This window comes from Scyliorhinus torazame, chromosome 19 (assembly GCF_047496885.1).
Source record: "Scyliorhinus torazame isolate Kashiwa2021f chromosome 19, sScyTor2.1, whole genome shotgun sequence".
Classification (NCBI taxonomy): Eukaryota; Metazoa; Chordata; class Chondrichthyes; order Carcharhiniformes; family Scyliorhinidae; genus Scyliorhinus; species Scyliorhinus torazame.
Window position 1 is genome coordinate 58689076 of NC_092725.1, and position 26635 is coordinate 58715710.

The window sequence follows — 26635 nt, forward strand, 5'->3', positions numbered from 1 at the left end:
GAGGGAGCAGCCAGAGGAGGGGGGGGGGGCACGGTAGCACAGAGGTTAACACAGTTGCTTCACAGCTCCAAGGTCCCAAGTTTGATTCCACCTGTCTGTGTGGAGTTTGCACTTTCTCCCCATGTCTGCGTAGATTTCCTCCTGGTGCTCTGCTTTCCTCCCACAGTCCTAAGATGTGCAGGTTAGGTGGATTGGCCATGTTTATTTGCCCTTAGTGTCCAAAAAGGTTGGGCTGGGTTGGGTGGGGGTACTGGGGTGGGGGTGTGGGCTTGGGTAGGGTGCTCTTTCCAAGAGCCGGTGCAGACTCGATGGGCTGAATGGCCTCCTTCTGCACTGTTAATCCTTTGATTCTCGATTCTATGCCAAAAACGTCTCTACTGTTTGCCAGGCTAAACAGCTGGCTTGTAATGCAGAACAAGGCTAGCAGCGCGGGTTCAATTCCCGTATCGGCCTCCCTGAACAGGTGACGGAATGTGGCGACTAGGGGCTTTTCACAGTAATTTCATTGAAGCCTACTTGTTACAATAAGCGATTATTATATTATGCAGGAATATGTGGAAGCTCACACTCAGATTGAACAGACAGGTGGGGAGTAAAAACAAGGCTGGAAGAGTTACCTAGCTTGGGTTAGAGGGAGAACCTTTATGGAAAAAAACTCACCATGGGAAGCAGTTTTAAAATTGTAAGTTATCAGGCTACGAAAAGAAAAGAACAGCAATAAACCCTTGGGAACTAAGAATCACTTTGAATTGATTTTAATTGAATGCCTAAATTACAGTGTCAAGTATATCTGTAAGATGTGATCTCTCAATTGTGCTAAGAATATTGAGTGAGTGTTGTCCATTCTCTGGTTTAGAATACGTTCCTTCAAAGATGCGTCAGCTAACAATGTGTTTAGTCATTTGTTACAGTAAACATCTTAAAATGTGTACTCTTGACGTGTCATTCTTTCAGCTATTAACTGGAATTTCTACTTTATTTCCAAAAGTTATTGATCTCACCTCGGATCATGACAACAATTACAATCATGAGAATTTATTGCCTAAGCTGACAATTATTTATGTTGGAAGATTACTGTCCACATTTTATTGACAAGTTATCAAGGCCAACAATTCTTGTATTGACTAAGATAGGCAACAGGCAAGTAGAGCAGTGGTGTGGAGGGATTGGTTGGAATTTAACTTTCAACTTATACTGATACATACAGGAATATTCAGCATCTGTCTTCATTGTTTGCCCTAACTTTTTACATTCAGTCTTTCAGGCAAAGATGATTTTCTTCTTCCATTCCCCCTCTTTTTACCTCCTGAAGATAACATTGCCTTGACAGTCTTTCGTATTTTTCATTGGTTCATGGAGTTGGATTCCTACAAAGTTAAATCAATTTGCATTCTTGAGGTTTAAAACTGAGGCTGGTTTATTTTGGAGAGTTCAGAATGGATGCTCTGTTGACGGAGAGAGAGGGGCGAAGCTTTCTTTCTCAGGCCTGTGGGGAGTGTGCAGCTGGATGCTGTGTCACTATTCTAAGCCCTTTGGAAGAGGCAATTAATGCTTATCCAGCTCGGCGGTGTACACACTTCCTCGCCTAACTTGTCAAGAACAAACAACTTCCCTAACAAGACGCACACTGCTTCTACTTCACAAATTTTCCATCAGATGTATCCTCTACACTGCGAGTGAGAGGAGAGGGGAGCTACTTGCTATTTTGTTTCATGTACCAAAGGCAGTACTTATGCAGCATACCTGTCTCAAGTTTCAAAAGTAATTGTCTCATTGTTTTGCATAGTTGTGTTTTCATCCCATCATGAGAGCGATTGAGCATTGTTGTAGCAGAATCTGAAGCACAAGCGATTCACCCGTTTAACATTGTGATTTGACTCAATAGGCTGCATTTCTGTATGAACGTTGCCGGAGTTCCAGAGCTTTCCCCTTTGAGAGAGAGCCGACTGGTGGTGATTAACCTGAGGGTCACCACACCTCAGGCGAGGGACAAGGTTGAGAAGGTGGGGACTTCATTGGTAACCGCAGCCAATATGGGAATTCATAGATGTTACAGTGCAGAAGGATGCCATTCGGCCCATCGAGTCTGCACCGGCCCTTGGAAAGAGCACCCTCCTTAAGCCCATGCCACCACCCTTTCCCCGTAATCCAGTAACCCCACCTAACCTTTTGGACACTAAAGGGTAATTTAGCGTGGCCAATTCGCCTAACCTTCACATCTCTGAACTGTGGGAGGAAACTGGAGCACCCAGCAGAAACCCACGTAGACATGGGGGAAACTGCAAACTCCACACAGACAGTCACCCGAGGCCAGAATTGAACCTGGGACCTTGGAGCTGTGAGGCAGCAGTTCTAACCAGTGTGCCACCATGCTCCCGCGCTGTTGCCATTGCTGTGCATCACAAACCAGTTGTTCAGCAAACTTGGCTAACCAACCTCCCGGCATTTCTGCATAATATTTTAGCAAATATTGAATTAATATAATGGTCATTCGCTAAACAAAATAAAATCATACTATTTCCTTGAAAGGTGCAGCTGGTTCCAGGTAGGAACCATTGTACATCCCAGCCTTACAATGAACAACTGTGCAGTGATGATTACACAGGTTACCTATCCTTGCAAGGAATAATGTCTCTTATGACGATGGTGGCCCTTCGGTCGGTAGTAAATATTCCCACCCACCACACTCCTGTCCAAAAGGTTGATGCTCCAAAATCTAGTTGAATTATCAGGGTCTAGCCTAATATCAGATTGTAGCTGCCACTAAACAGATTATGATTCACTGGAAACTATTATAGATGTACCTAAAATAAATTATAGAAATATATATCCGATAAAAAGCCATTGAGCTGGATTCTCCAAAAATGGGGCTTTATCCCTCCGCCGGTGTAAAAACGCTGGTATTTCACGCCAGACTTTCCTGAAACAAATTAAGAGCAATTCACCTAGCTGCAGGGAGCTGGCGGGGCCCCGGAGCACTTCTCACAGCTTTAGCTGCGGATACGGGCCCCTGCACTTCTGGTTCCGAGTCCGTGCATGCGCACGGCGGCGGCCTCCAGCAGCCGAGCCGAAAGTGATGGCGGACTCAGCCGGTGGACCAACAAACAAGGTCCCAACGATCTGCCCCGTGCCACTCCATCTAACCCACCCGATCGCCACCCCGGCCGCCCATAAGGTCTCCCCCCTGTACTTGAACCCCCCACCAGGGCGGCCGCGAGAATCCCGACCGGCCAGACGTGGTTAGAACCATGCCGGAGCGGAGAATCGCAGGAGCCGCGCCGGGCCCGATTCTCGCATAAAAGTGGATTCTCCACCCCTGCGCCAAACACGATTTTGGCACGGGGCTGCAGAGAACCCAGCCCATTGTGCTTGTTCTACCTTTTGAAACAGCTGTCCAATTAGTCGCACTCTCTTCTTGCCTCACAGTCCTGCAAATCTCTCTTTTTCAAGTATATACCCAACTCCTTTATGAAAGTTATTCTTGAACCTGGATAAAGTTTAGATGAACAATTTTTTGTTCAAAAATTGAATCAAAGAGAAACATACAACCTCAAAAATTGTTTTGAACCTTTGTAACAAAAGGTCAGGGGTGGGATTTTCCATCCTGTCAGACCCATTTTTCTGGCACGGCCCGTTAGCAGAGCGATCCTTCGACCCTGCAGCTGGTCAATGGGGTTCCCTATTGTGGCCAGCCCCCCACCGTCGGGAAATCCGCAGGTGTAAGTGCGCTGCGGGTGAAGCGGAGGATCCTGCCAACGGAGAATCCCACCCCAAATATCTCAAACACCATGGGCGCGATTCTCCACTCCCACGCCGGTTGGGAGAATCGCCTGGGCCACCAGAATATCCGGGGACGCCGGTCCGAAGCCCTCCCGCGATTCCCCCAAGCGGCGGGAACGGCCCGATCGAGTTTCGCAGGCCGGAGAATCGCCGGAGACACCCAAAATGGCGATTCTCCGGCACCCCCGCTATTCTGAGGCCCGGATGGGCCGAGCGGCAGGCCAAAACGGCGGGTTCCCACCGGCGCCGTCCACACCTGGTCGCTGCAGTCGTGGGCAGTGCATGAACACTGGGGGGGGCGGCCTGTGGGGGGGCGGCCTGTGGGGGGGCGAGGGGGGATCCTGCACCGGGCTTCACCTGGAATGTGGGGTGGCCCGCGATCGGTGCCCACCGATCGTCGAGCCGTCCTCTCTGAAGGAGGACCACCTTCCTTCCGCGGCCCCGCAAGATCCGTCCCCCATCTTCTTGCGGGACGGATTTAGAGAGGACGACAACCACGCATGCGCGGATGACGCCCGTTATGCGGCGCCGGCCGCGTCATCTAAGCGGCGCCGCTTTTACGCGGGCGACAAGGCCTGGCGCGTGTAGATGACGCAGCCCCGATCCTGGCCCATTGTCAGGGCCTGAATCGGTCGGGACCGGGGCCGTCCCGCGCCGTCGTGAACCTCTTCGCCGGGGGAGTAGAGAATCCCGCCCCATGATCCAGGTCTACCTGCTATTTGGCCTGACATTATCAAAGCATATATCTGGACTCACTCTTAGGAAAACAGTGAGAGAAAGTAACTTTTGACTGGCCTGGCATGGGTACTGAGTAGAGTCCCCAATCCTGGGAGAATGCTGCTTCTGGGCATGCAATATATCATCCAGCTGTGTAGTTTCTGGGTACTGAGCTGCCCCAGATTGGTCGCATTGATTTCAAGATCTGTGGACAACAGATGAGATGAGAGAAGAGGAGGAAATTTAAAGATCACTTTTGCAACAATCTTTTTTTAATATCAAGTTGTCAGACCATTTCACACAAACAGTGGACAGCAATGTCCACCATGTGGCTCGATGTTAAATTCCATGTAATATGACCCTAATGTGCATCGGTCCCACATTTCACCACTCGGATAAGCTGAATCACCTTAATGTCACCAGAATTGTGGTCGGGTTGCACGAGGCAACACCAAAAATCCTGATCACCATCCAGATTTCATAGGTTTCATAGAATTTACAGTGCAGAAGGAGGCCATTCGGCCCATCAAGTCTGAACCAGCCCTTGGAAAGGGCACCGTACCTAAGCCCACACCTCCACCATATCCCCAAAACCCAGTAATCCCACCTAACCTTTTTGGGACTCTAAGGGCAATTTAGAAAATAACTCACCAATGCTCACTGCTGAGGCTCGGAAGGAAAATTCAGAACTGTGCTCTGGCTGTATTGCCCCCTGGTGTCATGGCACTGTATCCTCACTATACAGTCACCCTGGTGTCTATGGCACTTTACCCTCCCCCTGGTGTCTGTGACACCATATCCTGTGTGATGAATGCAGGAATTTCAGATATATTGTATTATATGTATTTGGTGCAGTCAGGGTTCGAAGCCTAGGTTAATATTATGTATGACCCCTGCAGTGGTGTTTTTAAAAATCCTGATTTGCAAGACAGCTCGGCTTTTAGGGGGAGCCAGGGGCCCAATTAAAAAATCATAAAAGTTTGGGTTACTGGATTTTTATTTGGATTAAGAGGGTTCCCTAGGGCAACACGGTAGCACAAGTGGATAGCACTGTTGCTTCACAGCGCCAGGGTCCCAGGTTCGATTCTCTGCTAGGTCACTGTCTGGGCGGAGTCTGCACATTCTCCCCGTGTCTGCGTGGGTTTCCTCCGGGTGCTCCGGTTTCCTCCCACAGTCCAAAGATGTGCAGGTTAGGTAGATTGGCCATGATAAATTGCCCTTAGTGACCAAAACGGTTAGGAGGGGTTATTGAGTTACGGGAATAGGGTGGAAATGAGGGCTTAAGTGGGTCGGTGCAGACTCGATGGGCCGAATGGCCTCCTTCTGCACTGTAAGTCCATGTATGTTCTGGAGAGTGCACAATTGGAGACATTGGGCACGATCGTCCCAAATGGGGGCATAGTCCAATAGCACGATATTAGCTGGGTGTTCCCCAGTGCTCGGAGCGCCAAGAAGCACCCTGCTATCTAATGCCCATCCGGGTGGACCAGAGGCCTCAGCGGGAACTCCCCGACAAGGCCGTCCTTAGCTCTGTATTCTGCGCTGAGGAGTTCTGCTTGCCGATGTCTTGAGCCCCCTATGTGACCCCTGAATCCACACCCCGGTCCCAACTCACCCCTCCACACTCACACAGGGCACCCCGCAGCCCAATTACCGCCACTCAAAAAAGGCAGTGTAGCACCTTGTAGTGCCAAGCTGGCACCCTGAAATGCCCTTGCCTGTAGGCAATGGCACTTGGGCACCTTTGCAGTGCCAGGCTGACACCCTGGAATGCCCCTGCCAGGAGGCAATGGCACTTGGGCACCTTTGCAGTGCCAGGCTGTTAGGTTGCTAAGCTAACAGTGCCAGGGTGCCCAGCTGACATCAGCAGTGCCAGGGTACCACCTTGCCAAGAGGGTGTGCACCTGGGAGTCTCCGATCCCCTGGAACATACCCATATGTGTTCTGTATGGTTCCTGTTTGCGGAGACCAGCACTGAACAGCGCTCATCCGAGGTCTCCAAGGCGAGGGGGGGTTAGATCTTGTGAACGCATATTAGAGTGCGATTCACTCCAATATGCAGATTTAGCGGGAAGCGTTAGATCTCGCGAGGCGTGGCGAACCGGGTAGATTCTGGAAGTGGGATTTCCCAGCATCTACCAATCGTATTGCGCCACGCTACTTTTTGGGCGCAATGCGACTGGTAGAGCCCGCCTAGAGTGTTTCAGCTTGGTAAGATGATTTAGTTAATGGGAGGTGCCAAGGGCTGAAGCAGTCCAGTCTTGAGGTTTCAGTTTAGGTTTTAGATTGGGATCGAACAAAAGTCAAACATCTGCTCTCGATACAGTTCAGTTAATGATCCATCTGTAGACAGACTAGCAATTTCTTCCCAAACATTTGGGAACTGGAAGTCAAGCTTTGAAAGCAGTTTTCTGAGGACTTCAGCTAGAGATCCTGTATTGTTTTGACAGGGTCAGATCTCTTTCTTGAAAGCAGTGTCAAAAGACTTCTCTGTTTCAAAGTGGCGTTTCAAGACATCTCTTTGCAACAAGTATTCTTGAGTGCTAACTGTATTTAAAAGTGGATTGGGAGCTGAGATGCTTTTGTTGTTTAAATGGAAGTAAAGATAGTAGTTAAGGGCTATGTGTCACTGTATTGATTAGCATTGTTTAAGGGGTAATTGTAAGCTATTCTCCTATGTGATGTTAAAGATATTTTAATACCGGGCGGCATAGTGGTGCCGTGGTTAGCACTGCTGCCTCACAGTGCTCAGGATCTGGGTTCAATCCCGGCCCACGGTCACTGTCCGGATGGAGTTTGCACATTCTCCCTGTGTCTGTGTGGATCTCACCCCCACAACCCAAAAGATGTCCAGGGCAGGGGGATTGGCCATGCTAAATTGCCCCTTAATTGGAAAATAAAATAAAAGATATTTTAATACTTTAATAAGAAAGTTTGTTTTAATATAGCATATCCCGATTTTACGTGAAATCACTCCTGGAGTGAGGTATCCTTCCGTCACAGTCTTACAAAACTAAAATAAAACATTGGGGTTTCTGTCCAGTGCCACTTTTGAGATCTGGTCCGGGATCGTAATACCTGACTGTTCAGCCCCCCTGTTGTCTGTGACACTGTACCCTCGCGGTACTCTCCTCCTGGTGCCTGTTGTACTGCACCCTGTCTGTTCCCTCCTCCTGGTGCTGTGGCACTGTACCCTGGCTGTATTGTCCCCCTGGGATCTGTCATTGTAACCCGGGCACAAGTTTCCATCCTTGGGAAAGGTGGGGGAAAAAATAGGAGAAAGGAGTTGATTGGCAGGTCTCCACTCTTACTGAGTATTGCTGTGTGCGTTCATTTCAGAACTAACTGTTTTCTGGACTTATTTGAGAATCTAGTTTCTTGGTTTTGAACCAGCACAGAGGCTGGTGGTGGGGGAGGCGAGGCTGGGTGGCGGGGGAGGCAGGTAAATTGAAGGGATCAGTGACATTCACTGGATGTCTGGAATTTCTTTTCTGTGTAATTTTAGCCGTGGTCGTGGTCACTGAGTTTATTCCGATCAAACTGAAGAAACCGTGAGTATGTAATGTCACAGTGTTCTGAGCTGAAGGATTAGAGGTGGAAAGCTGTGAAGTCAACTACCATTTAGTGAGTCAAATCTCAAGGCTTTGTACATATTTGGGTTGCACGGTAGCACAGTGGTTAGCACTGTTGCTTCACAACTCCAGAGTCCCAGGTTCGAATCCCGCCTTGGGTGACTGTCTGTGTGGCGTTTGCATGTTCTCCCTGTGTCGACGTGGGTTTCCTCTGGTTTCCTCTCACAAATCCCAAAAGACGTGATGTTCGGTGAATTGGACATTCTGAATTCTGTGTACCCGAACACAACGCTGGAATGTGGGGCTTTTCACAGTAACTTCATTGCAGTGTTAATGTAAGCTGACTTGTGACAATAAAGATTATTATTATTATTTGGAATGACAGTCTATTTGCTAGCACCACTTCAAGATAGTGATGGGCTTGGTCTGATTATCGTTGAGGGGCTTGGATATATATACCACCAGGGTTGAGAGGTGGAGGACAGATGATACCAAGCTTGGAAATCAAAAGCCTGAACACTGTATGCACAAGGAAAGAAATTAATGAGATTAGGAGAGAATAAGACTGAATTAGATGTGCAGGTTATGTGGATTAGCCACGCAAATTGCTCCTTCGTGTTCAACGGTTAGGTGAGGTTGAGGTGATAGGGAAGGGTAGTGGGCCTAGGTAGGGTGCTCTTTCAGAGGGTCACGACAGACCTAATGGGCCGAATGGCATCCTTCAGCTCTGTCGGGATTCTATGGCCGCAATGTGCCCGAGTGGAGACAGATCGGTAGCGCGCAAGATTAGCCGGGTGTTTCCCGGTGCTCAGAGCACCGAGAAAAACCCTGCTATCTAACGTCCATCTGGTAGATCAGGGGCCTCAGCAAAGAACTCGCTGATGAGGACGCACTTGGCCCTTTTTTCTGCACTGAAGAGCTCGCTCGCTCAAACTCTTCAGTGCAGCAAGAGATCGGGATACCATTTTTAAATGGCGTCCCGATCTCTCGAGCCCCTAATGCGACCACCAAACTCACTATAAGGTGGTCCCCAGTTTCCAGCCCCAAACACCCGCGCAGTCACACCGTAGCCCGATCAGTGGTGCGCAAACAGTGCCACCATGGCATTTTGACAGTGCTAGGCTGGCACCCATGTGGCACTGCCAGGGTACCACCCTGCCCAGAGGGCATGCACCTGGGGGCCTCCAATTCTCTGGGCGACTCCCACAAGTGCCGTTCTGTCTGGCCCCCATGTGGAGGCCAGAACTGAACGGTGCTCTCCAAGGTCGCTCCCACGCCATGGTTAGATCTCAAGAGCGCATATTAGAGTGAGACTAGCTGTCTCACTCTAATATGCAGATTTGCCAGAAAGTGATCCCGCCCACAATAGGTGGGATTGTGATGTCTCACCAGATCGCATTAGATGTCACGAGGCGTGGTGAGCCGAGTAGATTCGGGAAGTGGGATCTCCTGGCATCTACCGGTTGCATTGTGCCGCGCTGCTTTTCGGCCTGGTAGATCCCACCCTACGATTCTAAGACTTGGGTTCAACACAGTGAGGTTAGGAACATAGGAGCAGGAGTAGGCCATGATTTAACCCGTCCACCATTCAATTAGATCATGGCTGACTGTCTTCCCCAAAGCCACTTTCCTGCGCTATCAGCATATCCCTTGATATCATTAGTCTCTAGAAAGCTATCAGTTCCCAAAGATTCACCACTACCGTCGCAGTAGAAGAAATTCCTCCTCCTCTCAGTCTTAAATTGCCTGTCCCTTAATTTAAGGATTTAAGAATAGCATGTAAGAGCTTTGGGATAACAATGCACAGAGGGAGACTGCACATAGAAGTATCAATAAATTAGAGAGACATTGGAAAGATTGGAGAGAGGGAAAGGCAGGTCAGAAGCTAAAGGTGGGACTAGGATTGCAGGGCGCACAATGAGCTCTAGCTTCTACCCTTAAGCGAGCAGGCATCTTGAACGTTTGTCAGAATGAATCTGGCCTTTGTCCTCCGTGACGAACGTTGTCGTGTGCTTTGATTTTCTGAAGTTCGAAGTGAAACCAGGTACTTTTTAAGAAAAATTGTTTTTATTTTTTCTTTGAGCTTTTTGTTTGTTCGCACAAGAGGTAAGCCGTCCTTCATGAATAGCCTCGCATCGTTATCAGGGTGCCCTGGTGCAACGTGGAGATTAAGACGAATCAGTTGAATTAATTGTCAATGATCTGCTTTGCCCAAATAAAAGGAGCAACTTAAACCAATGGAAATAGAAAAGCCAGTTAATTTGCAGGGCCCGGTGATTCAGGGCCAGAAAGAAAAGCAGCCCACCCACTGGTTAATTGTACAATGTGGCTGGATAAAGGGCTGCATTGTGTTGCTGGAATGTTTATGTTCTGTAAATTATGCCTGTGTTTACAGTCGCTCTCGGTATAATGCTGACTTTCAAGGCACCTGTGACAGTTGTCATCCATAGCTGTCACCGGTAATGAATTTCCCAATTTACTTCCCTGCTTCTCACCCCTGGTATGTGTCACCAGCTTGGGAGGGGGGGGGGGGGAAGAGGCAAGTGACAGGCAGGCCGCATGAACAAATATGCCAGAGTGCTCCAAATATATTTCTTTTCAGGACTTGCTCAGGAGAGATTTAAGAGTCGGAGATGCCCAGCGTGTGTGTGTTTTTTTTTGGGGCTGTGCACCGGGAAACGAGGCTGGAATGAGATTGCCGGACGGGTCTGCAGGATTTCCTCTGTGGTTCGCTTTGTCTTTCCCAGCGAGGGCAGAAAATTAAAACTCCCGAGCATGTTTGAGTTAGCAACAGCATTCCATCACTCGTCAGGGGGCTCTGTCTGCTTGACAGCATGATGCCTGTGCTGTTTCGAGACGTTTGGTGTTGTGCTTCCTATCCCAGTGGAAGTGCAGTCACTTTCTCTTTCCCCTTTCTCCCTTAGCCTCTCTATTTCCTTTATTCTTCTTTATATCCTGACTCTTTCATCAGTTTCTTTCACTCTTCCCCTCCTTCAACCTCTCTTTCCCTTCCCTTTTCCTTTCGACCTTTATTTTTTCTTTGCTCCCCTTTTTCCCCTCCCCTGCATTCCGTTCCGTCCCCTTTCCTTCTCTTTTTTTTTTAGCTCTCTTTCCTCTCCTCGCTCCTTTCCTTTCCCTTTTTTTATTTACCTCCTTTCTGCTTTCCCTCTTTGTCTCCCACTTCCTTTCTTAGCCTCTAGTCTTTGTCCTTTTCTCATTCATTCCCTTCCCTTTGCTCTGGACTAATTACAGGAAATGATGTTTCCTGCATGATGTGCAGTGGACATTATAAAGCGGGGGAGCTCTCTCTCCACCCTTTACACTGCCTATCCCTGGATGGAACAATTCAGCAGTGGTGTGCAGTTTTACACTTTGCTTTTGTTACACGTCGACACAATCTTCAACATGTTAAATTAAATGAATACATCTGCTTATGGCTGATATATATTCAAATTTGTTTTGTCACTCTATAGACGGAGTCAGGGTTGTAATGGCTTTGTGATTGCTAGGATAACGTTTCTGTCATATCACACCCTGCCTAATAGGCTGGGGAAACTCAATTTTAATTATATTCTAGATACATCCATCAAACATACTGTGATGTGGGCCAGCTTGTATATGACTGAAAGAGCTGTCCAAAACTCCTCATCTCCTTGAAGTGCAGGCAACGGTGTGGTGGCTTGTTGGTCAACCCTAACCTCTAAACTGACTGAGAGTAAAAATCCATTTTCAAGAGTTTTAGCCAAACAAAATTCCATTGGAATAGTAATATTGGGAAAGAGCAGGTTGTGTTGGATTGAAAGACGGGTTTTGCTTTTAAACCTTGCACCCCCCCCCCCTTACTTGCTCTTGAAGGTACATTCAGCTTCAGTAGTTCCACAGAACTCGATACCTGTCCCTATACAGGGCGCCAATTTTATTTACCTAATTACAACAGTGACTATGCTTACAAAATACATCATTGTCTGTAAAAAGCCCTTTGGAGCTTGTTGAGGAGTGAAGGAGGATGTTGAAATGCAAGCTTGTTGGTTTTTTCTCTTGGGTGAACTCTGACAGGAAGCACCTTCAGCCTATTCACCCGAAGCAGCACCATGTGAACATATGGATATGATGCAGGAGGGGGGCCACTCGGCCCCTCGAGGCTGCCCCGCCATTCAATAAGGTCATGGCTGATTTGATTGTAACCTCAACCCCACATTCCTGCCTACCCACAGTAACCTTTCATCCCTTTGCTTATCAAGATACATCCATCTTGATACCAGCCTCCCCGAACAGGCGCCGGAATGTGGAGACTAGGGGCTTTTCACAGTAACTTCATTTGAAGCCTACTTGTGACAATAAGCGATTTTCATTTCATTTCATTTTCAAGAACCTATCCACTGCTGCCTTAAAAATATTCATGATGTGGAGATGCCGGCGTTGTACTGGGGTGGGCACAGTCTTATAACACCAGATTAAAGTCCAACATGTTTGTTTCAAATCACTAGCTTTCGGAGCACTGCTCCTTCCTCCGGTGAATCAATCCAGCAGAGGTCACTGGATCAACAAGTAGGAATCATCGCAGCCTGCAGAACAGGAATTTTACAACTGAGACCAGTTGTAAAATCCCACTATCCTGCCTCTCTCCCCACGAGCAACAACCCCAATCTGAGGTCAGCTAGTTTAATACGGGGTTTTGGCCAAACACCGCACTGTGCAAGGAGACATCTGACTTGTTTAAACTAAGAACCAAATTTCCAACACCTTTATGTGTGGGGAAAGAGAAATAAACTTCTGCAAGTAGGGAGAGACAATGTGAGGAAAATCATTTTAATACAGCATGTGGTTAGGGTCTGGAATGTGCGGCTTGAGAGTGTGGTGAAAATGGATTGAACTGTAGTTTGCAAACGAGAATTGGATAAGCAACGGAAGAGGAAAGATTTGGAGGGCTGTGGGGCAAGGCAGGTGAGTGAGACCATCTGCTTCGTTCTTGCAGAGAGCCAGCACACTCATGAAGGGCCAATTGGCCTTCTTCCGTGCCGTACAATTTTATGTGTCACACAACCTGCATGTGACTGGTCACAATGTGTCAGAGTGGCTGAGCTATTCATCTCAAAAGTAGTTTAGGCCAATTCAATTGAACACAAACTTCCATTGCAGTGAAGTTTATAGTCCAGTTCGTTCTCTGATAGATTTCTCTTGTTATCAAAAAATAAATGAACTGCACTGAACCGATGGAGAGAGGAGCAGGAAAGCTTGTGTGGAACTGCGTATGAAACCTCCACCACACCACTCAAAAGCTCCTGTTCTTCCATACATTGCCAGAGTGCTGGAATAGAATGGGGTGCCTGTTGACATGAACTCTCAACTTGTCTCGCTAGCGTTCAATGTGCCATTGGCTCATCTCAACTGCCACCTCTCCTGCTATCTGCTATTGCCTGGGGTTTTCAGCACAGTGTTTAAGACTATGACCTGTGTTTGCATTATATATCCAGTAGGGGAGTCAAGAACGTGAGGTAATGCAGTCATTTATTTGGTCAAATATCTTGGCTTAAAGTTGAGAAGGAATTTGCAGCTAAGTGGCTATTGAACAATAATTATAGCTGTCGGAAGCTTGTGAAAGGAGATTTACTGTTATCCTATTTTTAGTCATTTTTATTTAAATCCGGTTTTATTGGATAAGACAGTAATATTTTCAGTAACAGTGCTGGATTCCATGTGGTCAGTGTTGGTTAATCTATGCCATCGGCAATATCAAAAAAGGAACATTTAGTAATTGAGAGTTCTGGTGCTTCCATTTCTGGTTTTAATCGCAAGATTAATACGTTTTCCGTCTGCTTTGGATCTTGAGATGAATTTCTCATTTTCACTCCCTCTTTGATTTTAATTTCCCTGTCTCTTTAACTCTTTACCATTCCTGCCCCTCTTTGTGTGATCTGAGTCACTGAAGGAAACATTTCTGCACAAAGGAGTCGAAAGCACAGCTCTGCATTCTTGGATATGGCGATAGGGCAGAATATCTTTTTTATTCTTTCATCTTATAATCTTCTGATCTTTATTATTGTCACAAGTAGGCTTACACTAACACTGCAATGAAGTTACTGTGAAAATCCCCAGGTCGCCACACTCCGACGCCTGTTCAGGTACACAGAGGGAGAATTCAAAATGTCCAATTCACCGAACAGCACCTCTTTTGGGACTATTGGGAGGAAACTGGAGAACTCGGAGGAAACCCACACAGACACGTGGAGAACGTACAGACTCTGCACAGACAGTGACCCAAGCTTGGAATCGAATCGGTTCCCTGGCGTTGTGAAGCAACAGTGCTAACCACTGTGCTACCGTGTCGCTCATGGGATATGGGCTTTACTAGTTAGGCCAGAATTTATTGCCCATACCCCAGATTCCCTTCAGAAGGTGGTGGTGAGCCGACTTCTTGAGCAGAGGAGTGCTGATTTTGATCCTGTGTTAGTGAAGGCAAGACAATATATTTCCAAGTCAGGATGTGTGGCTCGGAGAGGGATATGCAAATTGGCGCTGTTCCCATGTGTCTGCTACCCTTGTCCTTCTATGATGTGGAGATGCCGGTGTTGGACTGGAGTGAGCACAGTAAGAAGTCTTACAACACCAGGTTAAAGTCCAACAGGTTTGTTTCGATGTCACTAGCTTTCGGAGCGCTGCTCCTTCCTCAGGTGAACTTGAGGAAGGAGCAGTGCTCCGAAAGCTAGTGACATCAAAACAAACCTGTTGGACTTTAACCTGGTGTTGTAAGACTTCTTACCTTGTCCTTCTAGGCGAAGGAGATCGCGGGTTTGGACGTTGCATCTTGCAAACATCAACACTGCATGTCGTTGATTGAAGGAGTGAATGTTTGAAGGTGCTGTGGTGGATGGTGTGCCAGGTTGCTTTGGTCTGTATAATGGCAAACTCCTTGAGTGTTATTGGAGCTCCATGCAAGTGAACTGTGAAATGTTGGTAGAATCCACTGGTAGTTGCCCCACAAAGAATCTTTGGGCATGGAGTGTCCAGAAGAAATGTGCCACCCCATCAATTTCCTCCCAATAATGCATAAAGAAGGGAAGAACAAGAATAGGTTATTTTTTAAAGAATACCGTTATGCTTTCCAACAAGTATGTTGCTGATTAGAATCTGTTGATGGAACAGGTGAACTAACAAATTCCAACTCACTTTCTGTCAATCCTAGTGCAAATATTTGTCATAGTAAAGGCCTTTTGTGAAATGTAATGAAAATTGCTCGAGTCTCTGAGGACCATAGACTGCTCTCCCCTTTGAGGGGGAGAGCTGACTGGTGGTGATTTAACCTGAGAGTTGCCACACGTCAGGCAAGGGGCAAGGTTGAAAGGTTGGGGCCTTCATGGGTAACCTCAGCCAGTACGGCAATTGAACCCGTGCTGTTGGCGATGCTCCGCATCACGAATCAGCCGTCCAGCCAATTGAGCTCGCTGTTCTGTTCAGCTCTTGGCATTAGCTTAGAGAAGAACCTTCGTCATAGAGGAAAGTGATATTTTTCGCTTTAAAATGTCCATTATCCCCTCTTTCTTAAATGGGTACCATACCTGAATTAAACTTTTCCAGTTTGAAGATATTGACCTAACTCTACGGCCATGCAACGATACAGTTGTGTGTTAAATCAAAGTTCCGCTCTCAAGCTATACGAATATTTTACCAGCATTACCCTGAAATATCTGTGTGCAAACCTATCATAAATATGTCGGGCTCAAATAAAGGTACATCACTAGAACCAGTTCACACCTGCAGTCACTGCAAACATCAACTATATGTGAGACGGAGGATTTTATACTAAAATGTTTGCAATGATTGCCTGTGATAAGAGGTCCACTTTATTTATTTTTTTCAGTTGCCAGGCCAGCTAAATATGCCTTTGCTGGGAAGAAAACGTGCCTCGGGAGATTGAAATATGCAATGCTTCGGAAGCAGGCTAAGCGAGTTGTGGAACAGTGTAAGAGCAGGAGGGAAATAAAGAAACGTAACTCACAGCTTTGGTGCTGTGTTTTCTTTCAGGAGGTTGAACTTTGCCGCATCAGTAGCCAGGAGAAGCTGGGCCTGACTGTCTGCTACAGGACAGATGACGACGAGGACGATAGCGGGATCTATGTCAGTGAGGTAAGCTGCTGTGGAAGGAACTGAGCAAGCAATGGTCTTTAATGGACCTGACTGTTGAGGGTTGGCACTGGGCCAAGTGTTGTCACTCCTAATTGTGGTAAATTGCATTGCCCGGGTAATGTGATTATTACAGCCTATTCATTTTAAGCAAATGTTTTAATGGTAGATCTTAATTACTGAACATTGCCAGAGCAAAAAAAAACCAAATGGTAAAAATCAAGTTGACTACATGCTCACACTCTGCTTTACACAAAGCTTCCATCCAACAACCAAAGCTCCAGATTCAGAGGACTAATAGAAGGGTGCTGGGGCCGGGGGGGGGGAGTGACAAGATTGCCTACGTAAAGAAAATGTTACACCAGCACAATCAGGAGCATTCACCGTTGAATGTAACATTAATAATTAAAATGTATACATTGTGGCAGGCCGTAATTGTTGAGATCGCTCTTTGTGATACACTCTTTGCCATTCCAATAAAGCCACATTGTGGGATCAAGTTATAGGGACGGGGAGGGTGTTGTGTCCTGTGCTATGGCTGTTGCAATGATGTACACAGAACATTTAGTTGTTTAATTAGAAAGATGATTTATCAACAAATACGTGGAAAGATGACTAACTAATTACTATACAACAAAGGCTACTAAATGAATTCTGTGAATTCTCCTGGAGCTACTCAAAATGTGATTATTCTCTTGTACGTCTTACTACCAATGGGGCGGTATCTCAAGCCACGTGATGTACGCCTGATGCCACCAGCTGGTTGCATTGCTAACTATCTACAGGACTGTGCAAAGGCAAATCGCCACGGGGAGGCGCGTTTCTCTGTTAACAAGAAATGCAGAGATCTGCAGCTGAATCGGTGCTGGCCATGCCTGCCCCATCTACTCAAATCCTGTAGCTTCAGCACCTTATTCCTTAGGCTCTGATGTAGGGGAAATTGAGGCACTCTCCTCAGTTCAGCTTGTTTCTCATCATCTGTACCCCGACTGCAGCTATACACCTGTGACAAGATTTAACTTACATTAGGTATTTAAAGAGGAATGGGATGGAGGGAGTGTATAAAAGGATACGGTGGGTGAGGGTGCGGATGGAGAGCTAACCCAGGCATGTATCCCATTTTCTGTGCTGTAAATTCGATGATTGTAGATGTGGGCCTACACTCCTACAGTTAACCATTTATGTACCAAGGGAACAGCTGCAGTTTAACACCTTTGCTGCTGTGGGCAAATATACTCATCCAGACTCTGTTTAGTTCGAAGGGCAGCATTGCGTTTTACTTGTTTGACAATCACATTTGTGTACATCACAGACTAATCTAGTCAATTCTTCAAGTGGGCAAAAACAATCATACTCGAAAGGAAGCAAAAGGCTCATTTCTAAAGTTTACCCAGACTTGGCAAATGGACAGCGGGCGAGAGAAAATTCCAGATACACAAATGAGTTTGAAATTAGTGAACACCATTTTACACCTCAGAATCTGGGCAGAAGCCTGACAGAGAGACACTTGTCTGGTGCTGACCTAGGGGTGGGATGATCCTACTGCCTGGTGGAGAAGCTGGGGGAGGGATCCCCGCCCTTGGGAGAGAGGGGTCCCCGTGACACTGGTGCTGACCCTGGGGAAGGAGTCCCCACGCCTGGTTTAAACACTGGGGGGAGGGTTCTGCCTGCATGGTTTTGACTTTGAGAAAATGGGTCCCCTTGCCTGGTGTAGACCCTGGGCGTGAGGTTTACCTGCCTGGTGTAGATCCTGGGGAGCGGACAGATATGCCAAAAAGGCTCAACTCAGCCACACCCGACCCGTTAATGGCCCCTGGACTAACCTCCAGATTGATTTTATAGGACCATTGCCCCCTTGCAGGAATGGCTATAAATATTTCCAAGTCAGGAAGGTGAGTGGATTCAGAGGGAACATCCAGGTGTTGCTGCCCTTATCGTTCTAGATGACAGTGGTCATGGGTTAGGAAGGTGCTTTGGTGAGTTGCTGCAGGGCAACTTGTAGACGGTACACACTGATGCTCATGTGCATCAATGGTGGAGGAATGAATATTTGTGGAAGAGGTGCCAATTAAGAGGGGCTGCTTTGGCCTGGATGGATGCCAAATTTCTTGAGTGTTGTTGGAACTGCATTCATCCAGGCAATTGGAGACTATTCCATTACACTCCTGCTTTGTGCCTTATGGGATGGTGGACAGGCTTTGTGGAGCCAGGATGTGAGTTATTCACCACAGGAGTGGTGGCATAGTTGTTAGCATCGCTGCCTCACAGAACCACGGACCCGAGTTTGATTCCAGCTATCGGTGACTGTCGTGTAGAGTCTGCACGTTCACCCCGTGTCTGCGTGGGTTTCCTCCGGGTGCTCTGGTTTCCTCCCACAGTCCAAAGATGAGCAGGTTAGGTGGATTGGCTGTGGTAAATTTCCCCTTAATGTTCAACGGTTAGGCAGGGTTACAGGTAAGGGCCTTGGTAGGGTGCTCTTTCCAATCGTCGGTGCAGACCCAAATGGCCTCCTTCAGCTCCTTCTGACCTGCTCTGTAGCCACAGGATTTATATGGCTAGTCCAGTTCAGTATGTGGTCAATGATAACCCCAGGCTGCTGATAGTGAGCGATTCAGCCATGGTAATGGCATTGAATGTCATGGGGCAATGGTTAGACCCTCTCTTGTAGGAGATGGTCATTGCTTGTCTGGAGGGATGTTCCTGTCCACTGAAGACACTGGGAAAGGGGTCCTCCTGCCTGGTGTTGACCCTGGGGAGGAGGGCACTGTCTGGTGTAGACCCTGGGGAGGGGATTACCTCTGCCTGGTGTAGACCCTGGGGGAGTGGTTCCCCCTGCCTGGTGTTGACCCTGGGGAGGAGGGCACTGTCTGGTGTAGACCCTGGGGAGGGGATTACCCCTGCCTGGTGTAGACCCTGGGGGAGAGGTCCCCCTGCCTGGTTTTGACCCTGGGGGAGGAGGTTTCCCCCTGCCTGGTGTAGACCCTGGGGAGGGGATTACCCCTGCCTGGTGTAGACCATGGGGAGGGGATTACCCCTGCCTGGTGTAGATCCTGGGGGAGGAGGGGGCTGCCTGGTGTAGACCCTGGGGAGGGGGAGCCTGTCTGGTGTAGACCCTGGAAAGGAGGAGGCTGCCTGGTATAGACCCTGGGGAGGAGATCCCCCTGCCTGGTGTAGACCCTGGGGAGGAGGGGGCTACCTGATGTAGACCCTGGGGAGGGGGAGCCTGCCTGCTGTAGAAGCTGCCAAGTTTTGATTTTCCAGGTCACTGCCCAGGTGTTTAGTTTGGGGAGAAAATGTAGACTAAATTAAGCCGATGAAGTGGCTCATTAATAATTTTTTTAAAAGGCGAGGAGAAACGGAATGATATCGTTTATCTTATTTTGAACTGATATCCTGTTAATACAGCAGTATAGCTCATTGTAATGCAGCTCGAATGCTGCAATGACAATATTTCATTCACAGAGATTGTGCAAACTGAAAGCCTGGAACATATTTGATCAGACTTGACATCCCAAAGGAAGGGACAACGATGATGCGGTCAAAGTGATTCAAAGATCGCAATCATTAAAAAGGAAAATTGTGAAGCGTGTTTGGCAATAATATATCAAAAGCCAATCACAGATGAGAAACAAAACGGGGAACATTACACAGAAATAACCATTTAAACAGGAATCCTAAAGTAAAATGAGAGAAATGAATAGCTGAAGATAGTGATTGTGCCAAAGGTGATAGATAGGAGTGCCCCTTGTTGGCAGGGTCATCACTCAACTCTGCACAGTGGTGACTTTGATGGAGTGTAATTTGTATCCCAAATTCTGCAACACACAATAACAAGAACCAGTATCAGATGAGGGCAACTGTGAATCATGGTTGCCACAACCTCATCTGATCAACTAAATGTCGGCCCCTTCTTGTAAAATTCCTTATTTGCTGTTTGTTCCGAGCGCATCTGACAGATAATGAAGTGGTGTAAAAATTGTACTTTTCTCCTAAATTGTGTTGAGATATAATTGTACACAAACTGGATAAGCTTCTGTCACTGATCAGCATTAACCAAGTAGAACGTGAACCGCGTATACCTGTTGGGGAATGCTCCAGATTTAAACTTCATTCCTTTCAGAGTGCAAATATTTTATCGATTTGCAGCCCTGGGCATTACATGCTGTTATTTTAGTTAGTTTAAATTATACCTTTGGAGCTTGAGCCCAACTCTGTCTGTGTCACTTAGGAGCATCTCTATCTCACTACTTAAATGGACATCATTCCTCAGTGACCTGCCTGCCGAGGAGCTATTCCACAGTAAATGAGACTTGATCAACTTGGGAAGCTGTAGCTTTTGGAGGAAGTTTGCTGCTGTCCTAACTCTACATATCCACAAGACACCAGTGTTTACCATCAAAATAATTTTGTGCAAGTCCAGAATAGTTTCGACTGCAGTCTGAACACAGAACATGGCACAGTTAATAGATGGTCAAGAGGGGATGACACGGTGGTGCACTGGCTAGCACTGCTGCCTCACGACACAGGGTTTGACCCTGACCCTGTGCCACTGTCTGTGTGGAGTTTGCACATTCTCCCTGTATCTGCGTAGGTCTCAGCCCCACAACCCAAAGATTTCTTCTTTTTTTTAATTTAGTGTACCCAATTCATTTTTTCCAATTACAGGGCAATTTAGCGTGGCAAATTCACCTACCTTGCACATCTCTGGCGAAACACGGGGAGAATGTGCAAACTCCACACGGACAGTAACCCAGAGCCGGGATCAAACCTGGGACCTCGGCACCGTGAGGCAACAGGGCTAACCCACTGCGCCACCGTGCTGCCCTCCCACAACCCAAAGATGTGCAGGGTCGGTGGATTGGCCACGCTACAATTGCTCATTTTTAGGAAAAAACTTTTAAAAATAGATGGTCAAGAGGGACACTGAGAACCATTAACTTTTTACTTGCTAAGGGTGAGTGACAATGCAAAGTCAGGCCCTCGTCTGAAACTTGTCAACGCTCACCAGATATCCTGGCCCCCTGGCAGGTGCATTATTTCAAAGGGGGCCTATTTTCAGGTAATATAGAATCATATAATTCCTTTGCCCAACATTGAGCACTGGTTAAAATGTATGGATTATAAATTCACACTCAACGTATATTACAGCTGTGGGATACAAGATTGAACGTAATCGCATTGAAATGCCAGGATTATTCATTGTGTAGGGACAGGAGTCAGCCATTCACCCTCTTGCATCTGCTCTGTCAGACCTTGAACCATTAAAACGCTTTTTCATTTGCAGGTTGACCCGAATAGCATTGCCGCCAAAGATGGGCGCATCAGAGAGGGAGATCGGATCGTTCAGGTGAGTGTTGTTTGAAGTGTTTGTGCGACTGAAATGATCGGTCTTGTGGCTGAGACCAACACGCAAGGCTTGTGGCAACGTGTGTAAAACAAAAATAAATTATCAAGCAGGTGGCAGCCTTTGAGGGTCAAGCCTCAGATGTACAACTAAATCCAAAGCTGCACCTGGGAGATAAGCCAATAGCAGGTTTTATTCCAATGGGCTGTCTACCAGTTCGATGTGAAGAAAGCAGCCCCACAGCTGGTGCCTTACCACGTCTGGACCTGCTACACAGACTGTTATCACCATAGCAACAATCAGACTGGACCCTTTTGAATTCTCCATGCAGAAGCATGGGCTCACACCAAAATGAGATTTTTAAAAATAAAGCTGTTGTCACAAAATAGCTGCTTTTTTACAGTGACACCCATTGGAGTAACCTGAATGATAGAAATTACAGTGCAGAAGGAGGCCATTCAGCCCATTGACTCTGCACCGGCCCTTGCAAAGAGCACCCTACTTAAGCCCATGCCTCCACCCTATCCCCGTACCCAGTAACCCCACCTAACCTTTTTGGATGCAAGAGGCAATCCAGCTCACCTGCACATCTTTGGACTGTGGGAGGAAACCGGAGCACCCGGAGGAAACCCAAGCAGACACTGGGAGAACGAGGCGACTCCGCACAGACAGTGACCCAAGCCAGGAGTCGAACCTGGGACCCGGAGCTGTGAAACAACTGCCAACCATTGTGCTGCCCACTAAACTTCATTGTAGTGGGAATGTAAGCCTACTTGTGACACTAATAAAAATTATTATTACCTTCATTCTTTGACACAACCCTTTGCTTGTTGGTCTATTTGCGATTGCTAGCAAAACCTTAACATTTGTACAAAGAAGAAAGTCCATATTTTATAATGTACTGAGTTATTGGTGTTTGTTTCAGTTGGTTTATCATAGATTTTATAATAAAATAATAATAATCTTTATTTTATCTCTGCAATGGGTGTCAGAACACAACTAGATGTCCCACACTGGAGGGAAGTACAGAGTGTGAAGGGACATAGATACATAGGAGCAGGAGGAGGCCTTTTGGCCCTTCGAGCCTGCTCAGTTATTCATCACGATCATGGCTGATTATCCAACTCAATAGCCTAATCCTGCTTTATCATCATAGAATTTATTATAGAATTTACAGTGCAGAAGGAGGCTATTCGGGCCATCGGGTCTGCACCGGCTCTTGGAAAGAGCACCCTACCCAAGCCCACACCACCACCCTATCCCCATAACCCAGTAACCCCACCCAACACTAAGGGCAATTTTGGACACTAAGGGCAATTTTTTTTTATCATGGCCAATCCACCTAACCTGCACATCTTTAGACTGTGGGAGGAAACCGGAGCACCCGGAGGAAACCCACACACACACGGGGAAGATGTGCAGACTCCGCACAGACAGTGATCCAAGCCGGAATCGAACCTGGGACCCTGGAGCTGTGAAGCAATTGTGCTATCCACAATGCTACCGTGCTGCCCATAGCCTTTGGTCCCATTCTCCCCAAGTGCTATATCCAGCCGCCTCTTGAATATATTCAAAGTTTTAGCATCAACTACTTCCTGGGGCAATGAATTCCACAGGCTCACCACTCTTTATGTGAAGAAATGTCTCCTTATCTCTGTCCAAAATGGTTTACCCTGAATCCTCAGGCTGTGACCCTTGGTTCTGGACACACCCATCATTGGTAACATCTTCCCTGCATTTACCCTGTCTAGTCCTGTTAGAATTTTATAAGTCTCCATGAGATCCCCCCCTCATTCTTCTGAACTCCAACGAGAACAATCCCAACCTAGTAAATCTCTCCTCATATGACAGTCCCGCCATCCCTGGAATCAGTCTGGTAAACCTTCGCTGCACTCCCTCAAGAGCAAGAACATCCTTCCTCCGAGAAGGAGACCAAAACTGCACACAATACTCCAAGTGTGGCCTCACCAAGGCCCTGCATAATTGCAGCAACACATCCCTGCTCCCATACTCGAAACCTCTTGCGATGAAGGCCAACATACCATTAGCATTCTTTACCGCCTGCTGCATCTGCATGTGCACTATTCGCTGAAGGTAAGCAAGGACACCCAGGTCCCGCTGCACACTTCCCTCTCCCAATTTACAACCATTCAATATCAGCGCCACTGCTAATTTTGATTGGTGTGAATGAACTTGACTGGCATCATTTCAAATTGTTCAGATGACCAAATTTGAAAAGGTAGCAAAGGATGAGGAGGTCAGTTGCAGACATTCGGAGGATGTAGGTAGACTGGTGAAGTGTCACATGGCAGATTAAATTTTATGTGGAGAAGTGTGAACCGGTGCACTTTGGGAGGACGAAAGTGGAACAGTATAATATACAAAATGGCGCCATTTTAAAGGCAGTGAGTGCAGGGACCGAGACCTGGGAATTCATCTACACAAATCTCTGAAGCCGGAAGGACAAGTTGATGAGATGTTCAGAATGCACAGGAGAGCCTGAGCTTCATAAATAGAGGCATAAGATGTCAGGAGCTAGGGGGTTACACTGAAACTTTATAAATGGCTGGGAAGGTCTCAGTTGGAGTATTGTTTCCTATTCTTGGCAGCCCACTTTTAGAAGGATATCAAGACTTTGGAGAGTGCCCAAAGCACTTTTACTCAAATGATAACCAGGGATGAAGGATTAAATTCAAGCAAGCGAAGCTGTGAATATTCTCCTTTAGGGCAAAGAAGATTATAGGGGGCGGCACAGTGATTAGTACTGCTGCCTATGGCGCTGAGGACCCGGATTCGATCCTGGCCCTGGGTCACTGGAATAATAGCTTATTGTCACAAGTAGGCTTCAATGAAGTTACTGTGAAAAGCCCCCAGTCGCCACATTCCGGCGCCTGTTCGGGGAGGCTGGTACGGGAATTGAACCCGCACTGCTGGCATTGTTCTGCATTACAAGTCAGCTATTTAGCCCACTGTGCTAAACCAGCCCCTGTCTGTGTGGAGTTTGCACATTCTCCCCGTGTCTGCGTGGGTTTCACCCCAACAACCCTAATGAGCAGTGTAGGTGGATTGGCCACACTAAAATAATAATTGGGTACTCTAAATTTAAAAAAAAAGAGATTTAATAGAGGCGTTCAAAATTGTTGACGGGTTTTATTAGACTATATGGAGAGAAACTGTTTCCACTGGCTAGTAATCAGAAGATACATTATCGTAACTGGCAGAACAACCAGTGGGTTGTTACGATCAGGAATGCACTACCTAGAAGCAGGCGCGAGGGGCTGAATGGCCAACTCCTGTTGCTTCTTTGTATGTTCAAAGCAGATCCAATAGTAACTTTCAAAAACAAATTTGATATATATTTGAAAATAAAAAGGTTGCAGGACTGTAGGAAGTGCGAGTAAATGAGTTGCCCTTTCAAAGAACCAGGAAAGCACGGCACTTAATGTCTCTTCCTGCTGTACAGTTGTATGACAATAAAAGGCTTTGATAGGATAGATACCAGAGAAACCTTTTTCTCTGGTGTGGGCTTCCGGAAAAAAGGGCATAATCGTAAGATTCGAGTTAAGGCATTCAGGAAGGATAGTGGAGACCTGGGGCGGGATTCTCCGACCCCCCGCCGGGTCGGAGAATCGCCGAGGGCTGGCGTGAATCCCGCCCCCGCCGGTTGCCGAATTCTCCGGCACCGGATATTCAGCGGGGGCAGGAATCGCGCCGTGCCGGTTGGCGGGCCCCTCCCTCCCGGTGATTCTCCGGCCCGTATGGGCCGAAGTCCCGCTGCTAGAATGCCTGTCCCGCCGGCGTGGATTAAACCACCTCTCTTACCGGCGGGACAAGGCGGCGCGGGCGGGGTCCTGGGGGGAGGGCGTGGGGCGATCTTGCCCTGGGGAGTACCCCCACGGTGGCCTGGCCCACGATCGGGGCCCACCGATCCGCGGGCGGGCCTGTGCCGTGGGGGCACTCTTTTCCTTCCGCCTTCGCGACGGTCTCCACCATGGCGGAGAAACATGATCCTCAGGGGTCGTGGACCATATGAAGATGTCGTCCACGTACACACGAACCCCTTCGATGCCCTCCATCATCTGCTCCATGATGCGATTAAATATCTCCGATGCCGAGATGATGTCGAACGGCATACGGTTATAGCAGTACCTGTCAAACAGTGTGTTGAAGGTGTAGAGCCTTCTGCTGGACTCATCCAGCTGGATTTGCCAGAATCCATGTGACGCATCTACCTTCGTGAAAAACCGTGCATGTGCCATCTCACTGGTGAGTCCCTCCCGCTTCGGGATGGGGTAGTGTTCACGTATTATATTCTGGTCGAGATCCTTGGGATCAATGCATATGCGCAGGTCTCCAGAGGGTTTTTTAACCACCACCATCGAGCTGACCCAGTCAGTCGGTTCGGTTACCCTGGAAATGATCCCCTGCTGCTGCAGCTCCTTGAGCGGAGCCGGGCCCAGCATGTTGCATGGATCACTGGCTTGGCATCAAGTCGCAATAGGATCTTGTACCGATATGGCAAAATGCTCATTCCGTCAAACACATCTGGATACTGAGCGAGGATGTCGTCAATGCCAGCTTGAAGATCCACGTTGGAGGATGTCGTTGAATAAACCCGCTGCAGCAGGTTTAGCTTTTTGCAGGCATGCGCGCCCAGTAGGGATGCCCTGTCCGGCTTGACAATTTCAAACCTTAGCCGTGCATGGGTACTCCGGTTGGAGACGAGTAGATGGCAGGACCCCAGTGCCGTGATGGCATTACCGTGATATTCCAGGAGCTGGCAGGCTGCTGGAAGGATCTTGGGGGGCTTCTTGATGCGTTTGAAGTCTGCCTGTGAGAGGAGATTGGTAGCAGCACCTGTGTCCAGCTTAAACTGGATGGAGCAGCAGTTGACCTGCATCACAGCACACTATTCGTCCTCTGAATCCACAGTGTGAGATTGTTACAACACTTGACTGACTCTCTAGATGTTCATCAGTGGAAAGCGGTGGAGTGTGGGTGCCTCGTGTCTTTTATAGTCAGATCCCACCCGAGTGTCCTGTCTGCTTATTGGTCATGTCCTGTTCTTTGTGTCCATTAGATGCTTGTCTGTATATCATTG

At 47.6% G+C, this 26635-nt stretch overlaps 1 protein-coding gene across 2 annotated transcripts in view; it reads left to right on the forward strand.

Annotated features, from left to right (window-relative positions):
- LOC140396153 (PDZ domain-containing RING finger protein 4-like) overlaps positions 1-26635 on the forward strand; it is a 623004-nt gene that overhangs the window by 567111 nt on the left and 29258 nt on the right. For both annotated transcript variants that reach the window (XM_072484373.1, XM_072484374.1), the window contains 2 exons: positions 16092-16193; positions 21475-21537. In XM_072484373.1, coding sequence (XP_072340474.1) covers positions 16092-16193; positions 21475-21537 — 165 coding nt within the window. The remainder of the gene's footprint in view (positions 1-16091; positions 16194-21474; positions 21538-26635) is intronic.